The 18,353-nt window shown below is 40.5% G+C and overlaps 1 protein-coding gene across 2 annotated transcripts; it reads left to right on the forward strand.

The window, feature by feature from the left end:
- The first annotated feature begins 3,483 nt into the window (after positions 1-3,483).
- EPCAM (epithelial cell adhesion molecule) lies at positions 3,484-16,681 on the forward strand. 2 transcript variants are annotated; one of them, XM_077915306.1, is made up of 9 exons: positions 3,484-3,633; positions 5,975-6,082; positions 6,368-6,608; positions 7,698-7,763; positions 9,222-9,285; positions 10,800-10,901; positions 11,696-11,896; positions 14,471-14,515; positions 16,243-16,681. In XM_077915306.1, the coding sequence occupies exons 1-9, from the start codon at positions 3,558-3,560 to the stop codon at positions 16,282-16,284; spliced, it is 945 nt and encodes a 314-aa protein (XP_077771432.1). In that variant the 5' UTR covers positions 3,484-3,557; the 3' UTR covers positions 16,285-16,681. The 2 variants fall into 2 exon arrangements, with proteins under 2 accessions (XP_077771432.1, XP_077771433.1); XM_077915307.1 differs by lacking the exon at positions 3,484-3,633 and adding an exon at positions 4,631-4,736.
- Positions 16,682-18,353: the final 1,672 nt, after the last annotated feature.

The following is an 18,353-nucleotide window of genomic DNA, read 5'->3' on the forward strand; positions in this document are numbered from 1 at the left end:
TAGGAGTTAGAAGTTTTGCTTTGGAGATAAAGTTCATTTTTTTAATGACAGATAAAATGACGATAAAAATCATACAATATATTAAGGTGGGCTCTAAATATACAAATGCAAGCTTGTTTTATAAAGCTAAACCAGAATAATGGTAATATCCCTCATTTAACAAATAGTAAATCCTATGAAACCTGATTCTTTAGGATATGTGAGTAGAATTAACGAATAGTAGCATAAATATCAAACCATTAACAATGATTATCTAGGAGAAAAAAGGATTTGCTGGGTAGTGGTCAAGAAGAACTTTCATTCTTCATTCTTTTTATCTTTCCTTAAATATTTTATTTTTTTAGTCTCTACACCCAACCTGGGGCTGGAATTTATAATTCCCAGATCAAGAGTTGCATGTTCTACCAATTGAGCCAGGCAGGTGCCCCTCATTCTTCATTCTATTTACTTTTGTTTTTTACTAATATATTACTCATGAAATAACAAAAAAATTAAGAGAGGCAGGTGAGGGGCAGAGGGAGAGGGAGAGAGAGAGAGAATCTTAAGCAGCTTCCACATCTAATGCAAGCCAGAAGCCAGACTCAGTCTCACAACCTTAAGATCATGACCTGATCTGAAATCAAGAGTCTGACACCTAACCAACTGAGCCACCCAAGAACTCCAAAATAACAAAAATTTTAAGAACTAGCAATCCTTTATATTAAATGTTTACACATTATACTTTCCCTTAGCCATCTGCAAGAATAACATTTATCCCATTTAAGGTTTCATTAAATTCACATAAATATGTGCACATACACACATTCTAAAATCTATGTGAAGAAACTACTGTAGGATATGAACTAGGTAATTTTCTCAAAGAAAAATAGGTAGTAGGTAGGCAACTAGGCAATTTTTTAAAAATTTCGAGTTGTTTTTTTAAGGAACATGATTATTTTATTTTCTCCAATGCTGATTATATTTAATATGATATAGTTTTACTTTATTTTTTAAAAAATATTTTATTTATTCATGAGAGACACAGAGACACAAGCAGAGGGAGACGCAGGCTCCATGCAGGGAGCCTGCTGTGGGACTCCATCCCAGGTCTCCAGGATCAGGCCCTGGGTTGAAGGCAGCGCTAAACTGCTAAGCCACCCAGGCTGCCTGACATAGTTTTACTTTAAAAGTATCCTTGAGGGGATCCCTGGGTGGCTTAGCGGTTTAGCACCTGCCTTCTGCCCAGGGCATGATCCTGGAGTCCCGGGATCGAGTCCCACGTCGGGCTCCTTGCATGGAGCCTGCTTCTCCCTCTGCCTGTGTCTCTGCCTCTCTCTCTCATGAATAAATAAAACCTTAAAATAAATAAGTAAATAAAATGAACTAGGGGTGGTGGAAGGGGAGGAGGGCGGGGGGTGGGGTGAATGGGTGACAGGCACTGAGGGGGGCACTTGACGGGATGAGCACTGGGTGTTATTCTGTATGTTGGTAAATTGAACACCAATAAAAAATAAATTCATTAAAAAATAAATAAATAAATAAATAAAAGTATCCTTGAGGTGCCTGGGTGGCTCAGTTGGTTAAGGGTCAGACTCTTCTCTCATGAATAAATAAATAAATAAATAAATAAATAAATAAATAAATAAATAAATCTTAAAAAAAAAAAAAAAAGTCAGACTCTTGATCTCAGTTCAGGTCTTGTGAGTTCAAGCCCAGAGTTGGGCTTCATGCTAAGTGTGGTGTCTACTTAAAAGGAAAAAAAAACTATCCCTTACATAGGAAGGGAAAAGGAAGTCATAACCAAAATCCCTATTCAATCAATATTTTGTACTACCCATAATATATTTATATATATATATATTTTTTGAGGGGACTCAACAGGTGTGCCCCACATGACCCTGAGATCAAGACCTGAGCTGCTATCAAGAGTCAGATGCTTAACCAACTGAGCCAACCAGGTGCCCCTATACTACCCATTATTTTCTTATTTTTTTTAAAAGATTTTGAGAGAGAAAGAGTGAGAGAACAGAGGAGGAAGAAGGAGCAGAGAGAGAAGCAGGTTCCTCAAAGAGCAGGGAGCCCAACATGGAGCTCAATCCCAGGACCCTGGGATTATGATTTGAGACTAAGAGGCTTAACCCACTGAGCCACCCAGGTGCCCCTCCCATTATATTTTTATTAACTCGTTTCTCTTCATTTCTATCCATTCTTTGTTTTTGATACTGGTTTTTCTTTTCTTTTCTTTTTTGATATTGGTTTTTCAATTTAGTTCTTATTTGATAGACTGCAGGAGTTTGGTCAGAAAAGTTTCATTTTTAATCTTGTCATTTTTTAAAAAGATTTATTTGCTTGAGGGACGCCTGGTTGGTTCAGTGGTTGAACCCCTTGCCTTCGGCCCAGGGCATGATCCTGGAGTCCCCGGATCGAGTCCTACGTCGGGCTCCCTGCATGGAGCCTGCTTCTCCCTCTGCCTGTGTCTCTGCCTCTCTCTTTCTCTGTCTCTCACGAATAAATAAATAAAATCTTAAAAAGAAAAAAAACTGATAAGATTTTCTTATGAAGTCAATCATCTTACTTAACGTTCAAGAACTTGAACTTAAACAAGTATTTGATTGAATTCATTTGCACTTATTCTTTGTTTCTACTTCTCTGTATTTTCAAAGGACTCAACAACGTTCTGCAATATTAAAGCTGGAATCACCTCAATTCTCAGCGTTTGGCTCTCTGAGGACATCTTTTGTTACACCTTCAAGTACTAAAAATGCTTATAACAAAGGGAAAAGAATGAAACTGTAAAGAACAAGAATTTCTCAACCACAGAACCAGGGAGAGTTCTCTTTTCTAGTTTCTTTCTTTTCTTTCTTTCTTTCTTTCTTTCTTTCTTTCTTTCTTTCTTTCTTTCTTTCTTTTCTTTTCTAGTTTCAAAGGAGTGTGACTGCCAGGTGCGGCTCAAAGGTCGACTTTTTTTTTTTTTTCTTTTTTCTTTTTTTTTTTTTTTATTGTGGTTCCGACCGTACTCCGGCTTCCCTTGTATTCCATTTTAGCTTCCAGCTTCCTGTTCCCAACTTCTCCCTCTTTGTTTCAGGCCCCATCTCTCCCAGGTCCCAGGTTCGGAGTCGTGCTGCCTCCGGCAGAAGGAAGACTCCGTTTTTTCCCGACTTTCTCGGTGGCCACCAAGAGTCCCGCCGGCTGTCGCGGCCGCAGCCCACCGCCCTCCAGCTCCCGCGGGCCCAGGGCGGAGCACCTGCCGCGGCGCCGCCCGCGAGCACCTGCCCCCCCCCGCCCCCCGCAGGCGGTGACTCACGCGGGGCCCCGCGGGCAGAGGTGAGCGGCCCGGGGCGGGGCCGGGGGCGGGGCCGGCAGGTCCGGCAGGTCCGCTCCGCCCCGCCGCGGCCGCAGAGCGCGCAGTCCCTCGGCGAGCTCGCACCGCCCGCCCGCCCGCCCGCCCGCGCCCCGCCGCCGAGCTCCCGCCGCCCCGCGCCTCCCAGGCCCCCGCCCCGGCCGGCCCCGGGCTCCCGCCGCCCCGCGCCCCCCGCGCCCCCCGCGCCCCGCGGCCCCTCGACGACGACGCGCGCGGCATGGCGCGGCCCCAGGTCCTCGCGTGCGGGCTGCTGCTCGCGGCGGCCACCGCGGCGGTGGCGGTGGCTCAGAGAGGTAAGGAGCGGAGTCGCGGGCTCGGGCGGCGCGGCCGGGCCCCGCGTCCGAGGCCGACCCGGTGGGGAGGGCGCGGGAGGCGGCCGCCGGGGAGACGCCCCACCCCGCCCCTCCCCGCCGCTCTGCGCGGCTCCCCGGGAAGCTGGCCCGCGGCCGGGGAGGGGGGGGAGCGGGGCCGGGGCCGAGGGGCCTCCGCGCGGAGTTGGCGGCCGCCCCCCTCCCCCCCCCGGGCGCGGGCCGCTGGCCCCGGATGTGCGCCTCGCGCGGGCACAGGTGGCTGCGGGGAGGCCGGGCCGCGCGCACCTGCGCGGGAGCAGGTCCTGGGCCGCAGCGCCTGGCGCGTTGCCCCCTCGTGTAAGGCTCGTGGGGGTAAGGCCGAGTGCGCTGCGGCGACCCCAGAAGCCCCGATGACTGTACAGGGTGGAAACAAACCCCCGCGATCCCGCCCGCCCCCCGAGAGAATCCCTCGGTCGATGACCAGGACGTCTGTCTCCTAGACGTTTGCTGTGAACCTTGCCCTAAACCGAAACCCGGTTTCACATCTTGTGAGCGAAAGTGTTTTTACTCCCGCAGAACGTGCAGAGTTGTCCATTTCTTTCGGGCCTGGAAACCGCGGTTTCAAAGGGGTGACGAAACAATCTCGGGGAGGAAGGTAGCGCCATTGTCCACGTATTGGACGTGTGATTTGATTACAGTTTTCGTTTTCTTCGTTCGGAATAAACAACTTGTCTGCCGCCTCCTGCTAGTCTGTAAGATGGAGGCCGGGAGTGAAGCGGCAGTTGGCCAGAGCTGCCCCGAACCGTCTCTATGCGTCAACGGGGCATGGGCCTGATGCGTTATACTTTCACAAGAATGGCAGTTTTTCTAGCTCAGGATAAGGCTAAGTACTTAAATTGCTTTAAAGTGATGCTAGTTGCTCTAGTTGTATGGTCAGAAAGTCTGTACCTGATTGGTTCTCTTTTAAATTTCACATCCCCTGGCCACGCAAAGGTGCTTTTGAGCCGAAAAGAGCAAGAGTGCTGCATAAGGCTTTAGCTCCTTGAGGGCAGCCACTGTCTCCTTTTGTGATCCCAACACAGTTTAGTGCTGGATGGATTATTCAGGTGGTTCATATTAATCATAATTTTTCTAAAAAGATTTTATTTATTCATTCATTCATTCATTCATTCATTCATTCATTCATGAGAGACCCACAGAGGCAGACACAGGCAGAGGGAGAAGCCAACTCCATGCAGGGGGCCCAGTGCGGGACTCAATCCCAGACCCGGGATCATGACCTGAGCCGAAGGCAGCTGCTCAGCCCTTGAGCCACCCATGTGCCCTAATCATAATTTAAACAGGGAATGGTTAAAGCCAACTTGAGATATGAAGGAGCTATATAAAAATTTGGTTTGTCACAGTGGTTTTTGTTGTTAATGATCGCATTTTCTTAGCTGGACAATTAAAAGGAACTAGAGGGGCTTGCCAATTTGAAGTTACAACGAACTTTTGAGATAGTCAAAGATATAACTGTTAAACTGGCATTGATATCCAGGATAAGCTTTGCCATATCACTTTAAAAGTTGGGTACTAGGATTTCATTTGGTTAGGAAGGCCACAAACAAAAGTACCCCAAGTTCATTTGAAAGTATAATTTTTTCCAAGGGTTATGTTACCATTAAGCTTAAAAGCAAGCATCTCTTTTTAAGAAAATGGCCTTGGGAGGAGGGCGGAAATGTGAGTTATTCACAGATCCTAGGATTGGAATTGTTGAGTTTCTCCGGAAAAGAGTCCGTAGCTAACAAGCAAGGGTTTGTTCAGCAGTACCTGGGGAGAAAAGGATCTGAGACTGGGAGAATCATGGAGGCAAAGCTGAATACGATGTTTGCATGGCTGTTATTGGCTTAACAAAATCAAATTGGGAATACATGCAAATTAGACTATGTGTCTGTAAAATATATACAAACTATTCACCATACTATGAGCCATTCAAATTAGAGCTGAAAAAGAAAACACTTGGGACCATTTTTTTTTTTTAATTTATTTATTCAGAGGGAGAGAGAGAGAGGCAGAGACACAGGCAGAGGGAGAAGCAGGCTCCATGCAGGGAGCCTGATGTGGGACTAGATCCTGGGTCTCCAGGATCACACCCCAGGCTGCAGGCGGCGCTAAACCGCTGCGCCACCAGGGGTGCACTTGGGACCATTTTTAAAGACTTTGTGGCCCTGTAACTTAGGCATTGTTGTTAGAGTATAATTTAGCTGAGACACCAGAGCTCATAGTTGGACTCACATTTTATTTTATTTATTTTTTAAAAAAACTCACATTTTAAAGTGGGATTTTGTTTTTTTCATTTATCTAGCATGTATCTGTGAAAACTACAAACTGACCACAAACTGCTCTTTGAACATAAATAATCAGTGCGAATGTACTTCAATTGGTGCACAAAATTCTGTCATTTGCTCAAAACGTGAGTAGAATATTCTCATTGCCCTTAAAAATTGTATTTTGACTTAGCCTTCTTTAATTGATGTGTCTGGAATCAGAAGCATTTTTTTGGCTCAAATTTGAATCGTGTTATTTTGTCAAAATTATCTCCTTGCTGAATCTTCTTAAAATTTATAAAGTGAACATGGGAGCATGTCAGTCTGCTGTGATCTTTGGCTCTGGGAGTTTGGAGTTAAATTAAAAATTTTTTTTCCTTAAGCATAAAACTGTAGTTACTTTGCAGTGTAACATTAAGCTTACCTTTCAGTGGCAACCAAATGTTTGGTTATGAAGGCAGAAATGACCCGCACAAAGTCTGGGAGAAGAGCGAGACCTGAGGGAGCTTTCCAGAATAACGACGGGCTCTATGATCCCGACTGTGATGAGAAGGGGCTCTTTAAAGCCAAGCAGTGCAATGGCACCACCACGTGCTGGTGTGTGAACACTGCTGGGGTCCGAAGAACTGATAAGGACACTGAAATATCCTGCACTGAACGAGTGAGGACCTAGTGAGTTTGGCTGCTCATATTCCTTGTTTTCATGCTTTTCAGATTCATTTAAGTAAAGTTATTTTTGAATATGTAATATGATTTGGTGGTTTAGAATTCAAAAGGAGAGGAAAGAATATATATACAGTGAAAGCTTCCATTTTATCTCTACCCCCCAGCTACCCAGTTTGTTATATAACCCTCCAGAGATATTTTATGAATTCACTAGCAATATGTTGTTCTTATTTTAACAATTTTTTCTTGTGGCAGCATACTAAACATGATTTTCCTCTTCTATGTTTTTTCCCCTCTTCTATTTTTATTTAACACTTCAGATCTTAAAGTTGGATTAGTGTTCAGATTTAAAGTTCTTAAAGTTCAGATCTTAAAGTTGGATTGCGGTTAAATGTAGTGAAAACTGTAACCTGTTTATATATTTGTTCATTTATTGTGTTTTAAAACCAGATACGGTTAGTGCTGAAACTAGTATTGGACTACATGTTAACTAACTAGAATTTAAATAAAAATAAAAAAAAAAAAACGAGGTATGTTTGTCTCGGATTTATGCATTGAAAAGGAATAGAAACACTCGAGGTAGCTTAAGCAAAAAAGATTTTATTAAAGGTGACTAGAGCTGGAAAGTTATCCAGACCAAGGCAGACACTCTCTCCTTTGGTGTTCTGGAGCCTCAAGGTCACTTTTCTCTGTTTCTCTCAGTGCCTTTAGGTCTCTTCCCTTGAACATGGCCTGGCATGACCAGCTAAGCCTTGGCTTTACATGACCTTGGGTATTGTGACCCAAAGCCAGAGGTTGACTTGTTTGAAAGGTGTTTTCTTAAGAAAGAAAAGAAAAAGAAAGAAAAGGAAAAAGGAAGGGAAGGAAGGAAGAGAGAGAGATAGAGAGATGTTTTCTCCTGGATGAGTGCTTTATAAGCAATGTGTGTGGGGGCCAAGGAAGAAATTAAGGGCAAACCTATTGCATAAATTTTTTCCTGTTGATTATACTGTGGTTCCACTTGGGAATTTTGCTATTAGCTTATCAGGAAAATACTATAAAAGGTTGAGTTGGTATGGTCAGTTAATAAATAAATACTGTTTTTTTGCTTTACAGCTGGATCATCATTGAATTAAAACACAAAACAAGAGAAACACCTTATGATACACAAAGTTTGCAAAAGTACGTATTGTTAAGTGCATTATATTTGCACAGTTGATACTCAGATCTTCCTTCTACACCATTAGAAAAACTTGTACAAGTCTTAATGCTTTTTTATATTTATGAAACATAAAATACCATCAGTAATATTTTAATCTTATTTTGAAATAGAGTTGCAAGAATAGTACAGATTCCTATAGTACTCTTCACTCAGATTCACCAATGAATGTTTTACCCCATTTTCTTTTTATATAGGTACATGTATGTGTACTTTCTATATCTACCTAAACACGTATAGATATTTTTGAAGAATATAGGCAAATTATTTCATAGAATGTCTCTCAGATTTGGATTTATATGAAATTTCCTTAAATCCAAGTTAAGCATTTTTGACAGAAAAACTACTTAAGTGATTTTGTGTCCTTCTTAGTACTTCATGTCAGGAAGTACATGATGTATTCTTGTCCTTTATTAGTGATAACTGTGGTTAAGGGGATATCAGGTTTGTAATATACAGTTACTGTTTACCTCTGTAATTTTTTTAATTAAAAAAATTTTTTTAAAGATTTTATTCATTTATTTGAGAGAGAGAGCACAAGCAGAGGGGGGTAGCGGCAGAGGCAGAGGGAGAAAGTTTCTGCACTGAGCAGGGAGCCTGTTGTGGGGCTTGATCTCAGGACCCTAGGATCCTGACCTGAGCTGAAGGCCAATGCTTAGCATACTGAGCCACGTAGGCACCCCACCTTTTTGTAATTAATAAATATAATATGTGGACAGATACTAGGATCCTGTATAAATACCCTGTTTCTAATCAAGCATCAGTAAATGATTCTAGCCTGAATCAGTTATTATTATGATAGTTGCAGAATGGCATAACTTTTTTTTAAGATTTTATTTGAATAAATATTTATTTATTTGAATGAATATAAATAAATAAATAAATAAATAAATAAATAAATAAATAAATAAATAAATGCAGACACAGAGGGACACAGAAGGCAGAGACAAAGAGAGAGGGAGAAGCAGGCTCCTTGCAGGGAGCCTGATGTGGGACTAGATCCCAGAATTCCGGGATCATACCCTGAGCCAAAGGCAGACGCACAACCACTGAGCCACCCAGGAGTACTGGCATAACTATTTTAAAACAAGGTTGGTTAATGATAATTCTAGAGCTTGAACTACCTGCTTAGATAAAAACTAGTGCTTGGATGCCTGGGTGGCTCAGTGGTTGAGGGTCTGCCTTGGGCTCAAGGCATGATCCTGGGGTCCTGGGATGGAGTCCCACATTGGGCTCCCCACAGGGAGTCTCCTTCTCCCTCTGCCTATGTCTCTGCCTTTCTCTGTGTCTCTCATGAATAAATAAGTAAAATCTTTAAAAAATAAATAAAAATAAAAAGTAGTGCTTCTTAAAAAAAATAGTGCTGCTTAATGTTGTGTAGTATGCTTTTTTCTAAGACAAAGATTTTTAATTATTTACAGTGCACTTAAGGAGACACTCAAAAACCGTTATCAACTGGATCCAAAATACATCACAAATATTCTGGTAAGATTTTTGTTTTTAGTAAATGAGCTTCAGAAAGTTGGTGGGTGATAGTATGGTTTGGGTATGACTTCTGGTAGTGGTCAAACTGCATTTGACTAACACTTTAAACCCTGGACACTTAACTCAATTTCCTATTGTTGTTTTCCTTCCCTAACCTTTAAAAACCTCAGTTTTACCCTTAAGGAAAATATCCTGGTTGAAAAATACTTGAATAATGTGATGAAATTTCTTCAAGGCAGAAAATTGATGTCATTTTTAAGGATAGGAAGGAATATGCCTTTTTGCCTATTTAAAGCAGAACATGGTAAATGTATAGTGCATTTTGGACTGCATTTCTTTAGCATTTTATTTTTAAAGTACTTCTAACCAAATAAGATGGTTTATTTTTTGTTTGTTTTGTTTTGTTTTTTTTTGTTTTATTTTTTTATTTTTTGAATGTTTTGTTTTTTTTAAAATAAGGTCTATAACCAATGTAAGGCTTGAACTCAGGACCTTGAGATCCAGAGTCACATGCTGGGCAGCCCCAGTGGCACAGCGGTTTAGCGCCACCTGCAGCCCAGAGCGTGATCCTAGAGACCCTGGATCGAGTCCTACATCAGGCTCTCTGTATGATGCCTGCTTCTCCCTCTGCCTGTGTCTCTGCCTCTTTCTCTCTCTGACTCTATGAATAAATAAATAAAATCTTTAAAAAAAAAAAAAAAAGAGTCACATGCTATACAGACTGAGCCAGCCAGGCACCCTCTAAATAAGATTCTTTTGTTTTTCTTTTTTTTTTTTTTTTTTTTTTATTTATGATAGTCACACAGAGAGAGAGAGAGAGAGAGAAGCAGAGACATAGGCAGAGGGAGAAGCAGGCTCCATGCACCGGGAGCCCGATGTGGGATTCGATCCCGGGTCTCCAGGATCGCGCCCTGGGCCAAAGGCAGGCGCTAAACCACTGCGCCACCCAGGGATCCCTCTTTTGTTTTTCAAATAAGATATTTTAATATCTTGTTTTAAATTTTTTTCAAGGGAAAAAAAAATTTTTTTCAAGGGGAGAAAATTATCTTTTGAAAAGAAAATTTGCATCATCCTAACCTTTAGTTGCATTGCTGTCTTGTTTCTCTTGGATAGATTTTAAAACTTCCCACGGATTTTTTATTTATTTTTTTTAAAGATTTTATTTATTTAATCATGAGAGAGAGACATAGACACAGGCAGAGGAAGAAGCAAGCTCCCTGCAGGGAGCTCGATGTGGGACTTGATCCCACGACCCCAGGATCACCCCCAGGATCACGCCGCTGTGAGCCAAAGACAGATGCTCAATCACTGAGTCACCCAGGCACCCCTTCCCAAAGATTTTTTTTTTTTTTTCCCAAAGATTTTTAAATAAGAGTTACCCACTAATGGAAAGGAACACTGACATATGTAGATTACAGAACATCAAAAACTGAATATTCTGATAATTGAACCATATTTTTACATGATTTTGGTTGTACCAATATTAATTTAGTATTTTTCATTTTTCCCCCCAGTATGAGAATGATCTTATCACTATTGATCTGATGCAAAATTCATCTCAGAAAGCTCAGAATGATGTGGACATAGCTGATGTGGCTTATTATTTTGAAAAAGATGTGAGTATAATCTCCTTTATTTTATTCCTGTGTTTAGAAATGACTATAATGTCTGGCATGCTTCGTGGATTCAAGATCTTTCATCATCTTTTTCTCCACATCAGCCACACCTCTGTTCTCCTAGTGGTTCTTGTGCTGCAGTTAACTTAGTCCTCATCCCTCCCATGTACATTCCTCACCTTTCTGACCTGTTTGTTATATATTTATGGCTTTTTTTCAAATTCTTTTACCTACATTATTTTCTCATAATTCTTACCTATCACGTCCTTGATAGTTACTTCGTTTGTGTGTGTGTAGCCTTCCATTATAATGTCCATGAACAAGAAGTTATGTTAGAAATGCTGTATGTGATTAATCAACCAGTGTGATGAAAATAGTTTGTTTCTACTTTAATATATTACAAAAAAATGAATATACTTTAATATATTCTAGTGAGCCATCGTCTGATGAAACCTGAGATTTACCTCAAATAACTAACTGGCCCAGGGGGGAGGAGGAGAAGCAGAAGGATAGAAGAATGGATTGAACAAGTTGGCCGAATGTTGCTATTGTTGAATCCAGGATGATAGGGATAACAGAAATTCGTTATACTATTCTTTTTACTTTCGTATATGTTTGGCAATTTCCCGCGGTAAAAAGGCTTTTTTTAGAGTTTCAGCATATGAGATTGTTACCACTGAAACCACAAAGATCCTTGGTAGCAGTTCTTTCTGTGTATAATTGGCAAGTAATTCTATGTGGCCATGGTCGGTTTCCTTAAGTATTTTAAATTGCTTTTCTCCTTCTCCATACAGGTTAAAGACGAATCCTTGTTCCATTCCAGTAAAATGGACCTAAGAGTAAACGGGGAACAATTGGATCTGGATCCTGGTCGAACTGCAATTTACTATGTTGATGAAAAACCACCTGAATTTTCAATGCAGGGTCTACAAGCTGGTATTATCGCTGTCATTGTGGTTGTGACACTAGCAGTTATTGCTGGAATCGTTGTGCTGGTGAGTATAGAACAAGTCAACTTTCACTTAAGGGCATTTTCCAGAACATATTAATGAAACATCTTCATTTTTTATAATTCTGTGTAGTGAATGAATCTCTTGCATCTGGTCTTTTTTTTTTTTTTTTTTTTTAAGATTTTATTTCTTTATTCATGAGAGACCCAGAGAGAGAGAGGCAGAGACACATGCAGAGGGAGAAGCAGGCTCCATGCAGGGAGCCAGACATGGGACTCGATCCTGGTCTCCAGGATCATGCCCTGGACTGAAGGTGGCGCTAAACTGCTGAGCCACCCGGGCTGCCCAACATCTGGTCCTTTTTTATAAAACAGTCACTTTATGAAGCAAGAAAGGATACTAGCCGGAGAAAAGCTTGTAGCCGAGCACCTCATAGGTCACTTATGTTGCTATCAAGCAGCAGATGTCCTTTAGCTCTCACTGCAGATAGTCCTGACAGTCCTGCTAGCGTTGGTGCAAAATACCCGAACTCCCAAACCATTTAATGAAACAACAGAACACCAACTAAAGTTAGTTTGGAAAGGATTAAAAGTGGTAACTATGAAAAGCAGTTGTAAACAAAAGATTAGCAAATCGAATGTAGCAGTGCTTCAGATGGAGAAGGTACCACCTGAACAGACAGGGTTTATTCTAGAAATGTAAAGGTGCTCCAGCATTAGAAAATCTTAACAATATAGCAGAATTCAGAAATAGAAGTGAGAGTATGTGGGAACTTATGTTTTCAGCTCAATGGAATTATACTCAGCTGTCTACTGGAAGAAAACAAAAGTTGAATTCCCATTTCACCTCATCAGGGCGAGCTATATTGCTCAACAGTATGAATGGCACATTATGCATAGCACACCATATTCAAACACATATTCCAATTGGATTATGGTTAAAATGTTTAAAAAATTAGAACCAGTCTTAAAATTAATTTAGGAAATGTTTGTACAATCTTGTGGTAACCAAATAAAGCAAGAAATCTAGAATCCATGAATGAAAATACACATATTTCAGTAAATTGAAATTAAACATTTTGTATGGCAAAGATACTATAAAGTAAAAATATCAACAGTCGGTTAGGAGAAAATGTAATGCATAAAGCCAGAAAGACTGTTATACATAATATAAAACAAGTTCTTACAAATTGATGAGAACATTAAATAAAGCATAGCAGAAGTCATGGATATATGATTTACAGAAGAAATCCAGATGGAAAATAAACACATGAGAGAATGATAGAAAACAAACTGTCCTATAGAAATGAAAGCACAGGTGGAAGGGGAGGAGGGCGGGGGGTGGGGGTGAATGGGTGACGGGCACTGAGGGGAGCACTTGACGGGATGAGCCCTGGGTGTTATTCTGTATGTTGGCAAATTGAACGCCAATAAAAAATAAATTTATTATTAAAAAAAAAAAAAGCACAGGTACATAGGAAGCATGGTCAAGGTTATGTATTGTGTTGTTGCTAGTAAGGATGAATCTGGAAATAACCTGAGTGTACATCTGTGGGAGAACAGAGGAGTAGATTGTGGAATATACGTGATATGGAGTAAAGTTATTAAAAAGAATGAGTACAATCTGTATCTTTTAATCTGGAAAGGTTCCTGTGCTGTTAATACAGGCTGTGCAAGGAGAGAAATGATATTGTATGATCCCACTTTTTTAGACTGCCCCCCCTTCCCCAAAACTCATACACATAAGTTTCTGTGTATTTTTTGTGTGTGTGTATATTTTTGTTAGGATAGAACAAAATGGCATACCAAGCTGTTAGATTTTATTAAAGATTGTTCGTGGATTTCTTAGTACAATTTGTTGTTGTTGTTTGTTTCACTGGTTGTAGTAGGTTTTTTTTTTTTTTTTTTTTTTTTTTTTGTAGTAGGCTTTTTGTTGTTCCAAAAGATTTTGGGTTGGGGGGGAAAGGGTCTCAAAAGTGTTCTTAATTTTTTTAAATGGTATTTTATTTAAATTCTATTAGCATATAGTATATTACTGGTTTCAGAGGTAGAGTTCCATGATTCATCATGTGGATATAACACCCAGTGCCCATTACATCACATGCCCTCCTTAATGATCATCACCCCAGTTATCCTGTACCCCCACCCTTCTTCTCTTTTTTTGAAATATGCAGTGTTATATTACTTTCAAGTATACGATGCAATGATATACAATTCTATACATGACTCAGTGGGCATCATGATAAGTATAGGCTTTTTTTTTTCTTTATAGTAGGAAAATTTTATTTTTATTTTTTTAAGATTTTGTTTATTTATTCATGAGAGACACACAGAAAGGCAGAGACACAGGCAGAGGGAGAAGCAGGCTCCATGTAGGGAGTCTGACATGGGACTCGATCCTGGGTCTCTAGGGTCACACCCTGGGCTTAAGGCAGCGCTAAACCGCTGAGCCACCCAGGCTGCCCTACTAGGAAAATTTTAATTTAAGAAATAACGTCTGTGAATAGATTTTTAAATTCAGATAGGAATTATGTCCATTAAAAGCATTTGTGTGTCAGTTTAGATCAACTTTTTCTTTGGATACCAGTCCTAAAATAATAATCATTTTTCTTCCATTCAGGTTATTTCCAGAAAGAACAGAATGGCAAAGTATGAGAAGGCTGAGGTAAATGAATTACTTTATTTTAAAAATCCGTTTTTAATCTTTACTCCTGATAATCACTGTACCTTCCTAGATACTGATAGGACTCAATTATACTGGAGCCCCTTTATAGTGTATAGTCCTTAGAGTCTTAGGGATTGCCTTTCATTGCTCTTAACTTACATTCCCTTTTTTTTTTTTTAAGATTTTATTTATTTGAGACAGGGAACGAGCATAAGTCGGAGGGAGAGGGAGAAGCAGACTCCCTGCTGAGCAGGGAGCCCAGTGAGGGCTTTAAACCCAGGACCTTGAGATCATGACCTGAGCCAGCCACCCAGGTGCACCCCCCGCCCCTTTTTAAGATTTTATTTATTAGAAAGAGTACATGTGTGTGTACACAAGAAGACTCCCCGCTGAGGGGATGATAGGATGCAGGGTTCAATCCCAGGCCCCTGGGATCATGACCTGGGCTGAAGTCAGACACTGGACCAAATGAGCCATCCATGTGCCCCTTCCTTTCTCTTGCATGAGTTCCATGGTAGACTAGCTAATATTGAATTCTGTCTCAAAGAATAGTGGGATAGGAAGCCTACAATTTTTGTTTGACAAAGTGTCAACTTTGTGGAATCTTTTAGAGGCATACTCTGGATTCACATTAGAGAAACTCAGTGTGACTGATGACCTGTTTACTGTCTCTGTCCCAGTGAAGTAATCATTTTGAAAAAGACCTTAATTTATATTCTAGTGAATTTGTTACATGCTAACTAGTCATGTACATTAGTGTGGAAACAGATGATTAGCATGTCAGTCACTTGGAATCAGATGTGAAACACACTTGTTCCTGAACCCTCTCAATACCATTTTCAGTATACCAACCAATTTTTACATTTTTGTGCGTTTATCTGTAATTGTATATGTGCTTCTTAGTAATGTTTTACCAAGAAACATAGAAATGTAAAAAAGTATTGAAAACAATCTAATAGAAGTAGAAAGTTGTAAGATTTTCTTTTCCCCCCATATCATAGTTGATCATCTGGCTTACCAAGTTTGGTGACTACAGATCTAGGGGATGGACAGACTCTCCCTGAACTGAAACATAACAGAAAGTTGGAATAACAATGTAGTGTTTTGATTAAGAGCAATGTAGACGTGGGTTTGACTACTTATTAGCTGAGTAGGCAAGTTATTTAACTTCAAGCTTCCATGTTTCCTTATCTATAATTGGGATATAATATTACAGACTTGTTGCAAGAATTAAACAAAGTAGTCTGTAGAAGGCAGTTGGTCTCATACATGCCACATAGCACAATGTTTGCCAGCAGTAGTAGTTTCCATTATCTGGTCTCAGCTCTGCCTATAACTAATTGTGTGATCTGGGACAAATCACATACCCCTGAACTTTAATTTCCTCATCTGTAAAGTTAAAAGATTGATAATAGAAAATATATTGATTCTTACTAGATGTAAAAGTGGCATACATTTAATAAAATCCTTATCCATTGTTAAAGATACAGCTCACCTACTACTCCCCTCCACCCCCATCACTTTGGCTAGCTTACCTCCAAATAGCAGGGTGGGTCATGCATTCAGTGTGTGCTTCCTTGTAGTACATTTTACCTGTTCCAAATAAGGTTCATAAATGTGGGAGAGAATTGTCTTGATTCCCCCCACCTTTTTTTTTTTTAAACTATTTTCAGGATGAACAAAAGGTTGGAAAATTATTTTAATTTTTTTCTCTTTTTCTATTTCAGATAAAGGAGATGGGTGAGATGCATAGGGAACTCAATGCATAATGACTATAATTTGAGGAGTAACTACAAGAAGGAAAATTAGATTACAAATGTATGAGCATGGGGACAAAGAGATCTTTGAGGACTATTATTTTGTTAGTTAACATCTTCTCTTTGTAGTAGTGAAACCTGTACTCTGTATATGAGCAGCTTCAAATTGACTTTACCAATCTTAAAATTTGACCACAGTGTCCTATTTTGCAGATCTGATATAAAAACCAGAACTTGGCATAGTTAAAATTATTTATGAGGTGTGTGCCTTAAATAGGCTTCCACAGTAGAGTTTGAATGACTCCTGTCTCATCCATTTGTGATTGAGAGCTGCCTTTCTATTTACTTTGAGTCTTGTACATATAAACATTTTTTTACAACCTGTGAAATAAAACATTTTAAAACTGAATTTCCTAACTCTTCATTTGACTCCTATTGAATCAAATTTCGTAGTATATACATAAGGTAACAGGTTGAGAAATGCTCTGAATCCAACTACAAATTACAGTTTTGTATGAGTACTTACAGTCCTGTGTATTTAATATAAAATGTATAACCTAGAATGTGTAACTTCTGACAGGAAAATCAAACAGTTTTATTCTGAATGAATCTACGTTTGTTTTAAACAAATTGGCATTTTGGCAAACACTCATGTCCTGGGGCAGAATTGATGGAGAACGTTGTGAACCATGAGTGCTGTGGTTGGTTGAGTTAAAGCACCAGTTATTCAACATCTTACATAATGAGTAATCATAGTGCAAATACATTTTATATGAAATTAAACTATCCTGAAGTATTTTGCTTTCAATAGGAAATTTCTTCAAACGCTATGAAAAGAACAACATTAAAATATAAAAGCTAGATTGAACATTTACTGAAGATTTTTGTCCCTTCTGTAGCAGGCCGAACTCTAGGATGGCCCCAAGATTTCTTATCTCTGGTGTATATGCTTTATATATTCCTTTCCCCAAGACTGTGGATAGGGCCTGTGAAGATGATGGACTGCCACTCCAAAGTTGTTCCATTTTATGGCAAAGGCCAGGGGATTTTAGGTATTGATGTGATTAAGATCCCTAATAATTTGACTGAATTTTTTTTTTTAATTTTATTTATTATTTATGATAGTCACACAGAGAGAGAGAGAGGCAGAGACACAGGCAGAGGGAGAAGCAGGCTCCATGCACCGGGAGCCCGACGTGGGATTCGATCCCGGGTCTCCAGGATCACGCCCTGGGCCAAAGGCAGGCGCCAAACCGCTGCGCCACCCAGGGATCCCAATTTGACTGAATTAAGAGAGAAATTTTAACAGCCCCTGGAGAGAGGAGACAAGAAATACAAACTATAGATTTGCTCTCCCTTTAGCCTTAAAGCAAACTGCCATGTTGTAGAGACGGTTACCTATCAGGAAACAGCAGGAGGCCAGGTGGTTGGGGGTGGGGTGGGGTGGAAGGACCTCAGTCCCATAACCTCAAGAACTGAATTCTGCTGACCAGTAAGCTTGGAAGAGGACCCAGCTCGAGGAGATCACAATCCTGCCCGTCATCACTGCAGTCCTGAGACCCTGAGAAAAGGATCCACTTAGGTGATGCCTATACTCCTGACTCATGGAAACTGAGATAATAAATGTTTGTCGGGCAGCCCTGGTGGCGCAGCGGTTTAGTGCCGCCTGCAGCCCAGGGCGTGATCCTGGAGACCCTGGATCGAGTCCCACCTCAGGCTCTCTGTATGATGCCTGCTTCTCCCTCTGCCTGTGTCTCTGCCTCTCTCTCTCTGTCTCTATGAATAAATAAATAAAATCTTAAAAAAAAAAAAACACTTAAAAAAATAAATAAAATTAAAAAAAATAAATGTTTGTCTTCAGATGCTAAATTTCTGGTAATTTGTTATGCAGCAAAAGAAATTGATAGAGCCAGCAGAAAGTAATGAGAACGTTAAAGAGAATGGGAATAGGGGGATCCCTGGGTGGCTCAGCGGTTAAGCGCTTTGGCCCAGGGTGTGATCCTGGAGTCCTGGGATCCAGTCCCATGTCAGGCTCCCTGCATGGAGCCTGCTTCTCCCTCTGCCTGTGTCTCTGCCTCTTA

This window comes from Canis aureus, chromosome 11, assembly GCF_053574225.1.
Source record: "Canis aureus isolate CA01 chromosome 11, VMU_Caureus_v.1.0, whole genome shotgun sequence".
Classification (NCBI taxonomy): Eukaryota; Metazoa; Chordata; class Mammalia; order Carnivora; family Canidae; genus Canis; species Canis aureus.

What these genes read in the sequence shown, in the direction of transcription:
- EPCAM (XM_077915306.1), top strand. Translation starts at nt 3,558, where the DNA reads ATGGCGCGGCCCCAGGTCCTCGCGTGCGGGCTGCTGCTCGCGGCGGCC. An exon ending in ACTGAACGAGTGAGGACCTA is followed by an intron (nt 6,609 to 7,697) that starts GTGAGTTTGGCT and finishes TTTGCTTTACAG; the next exon opens with CTGGATCATCATTGAATTAA. An exon ending in AATACATCACAAATATTCTG is followed by an intron (nt 9,286 to 10,799) that starts GTAAGATTTTTG and finishes TTTTCCCCCCAG; the next exon opens with TATGAGAATGATCTTATCAC.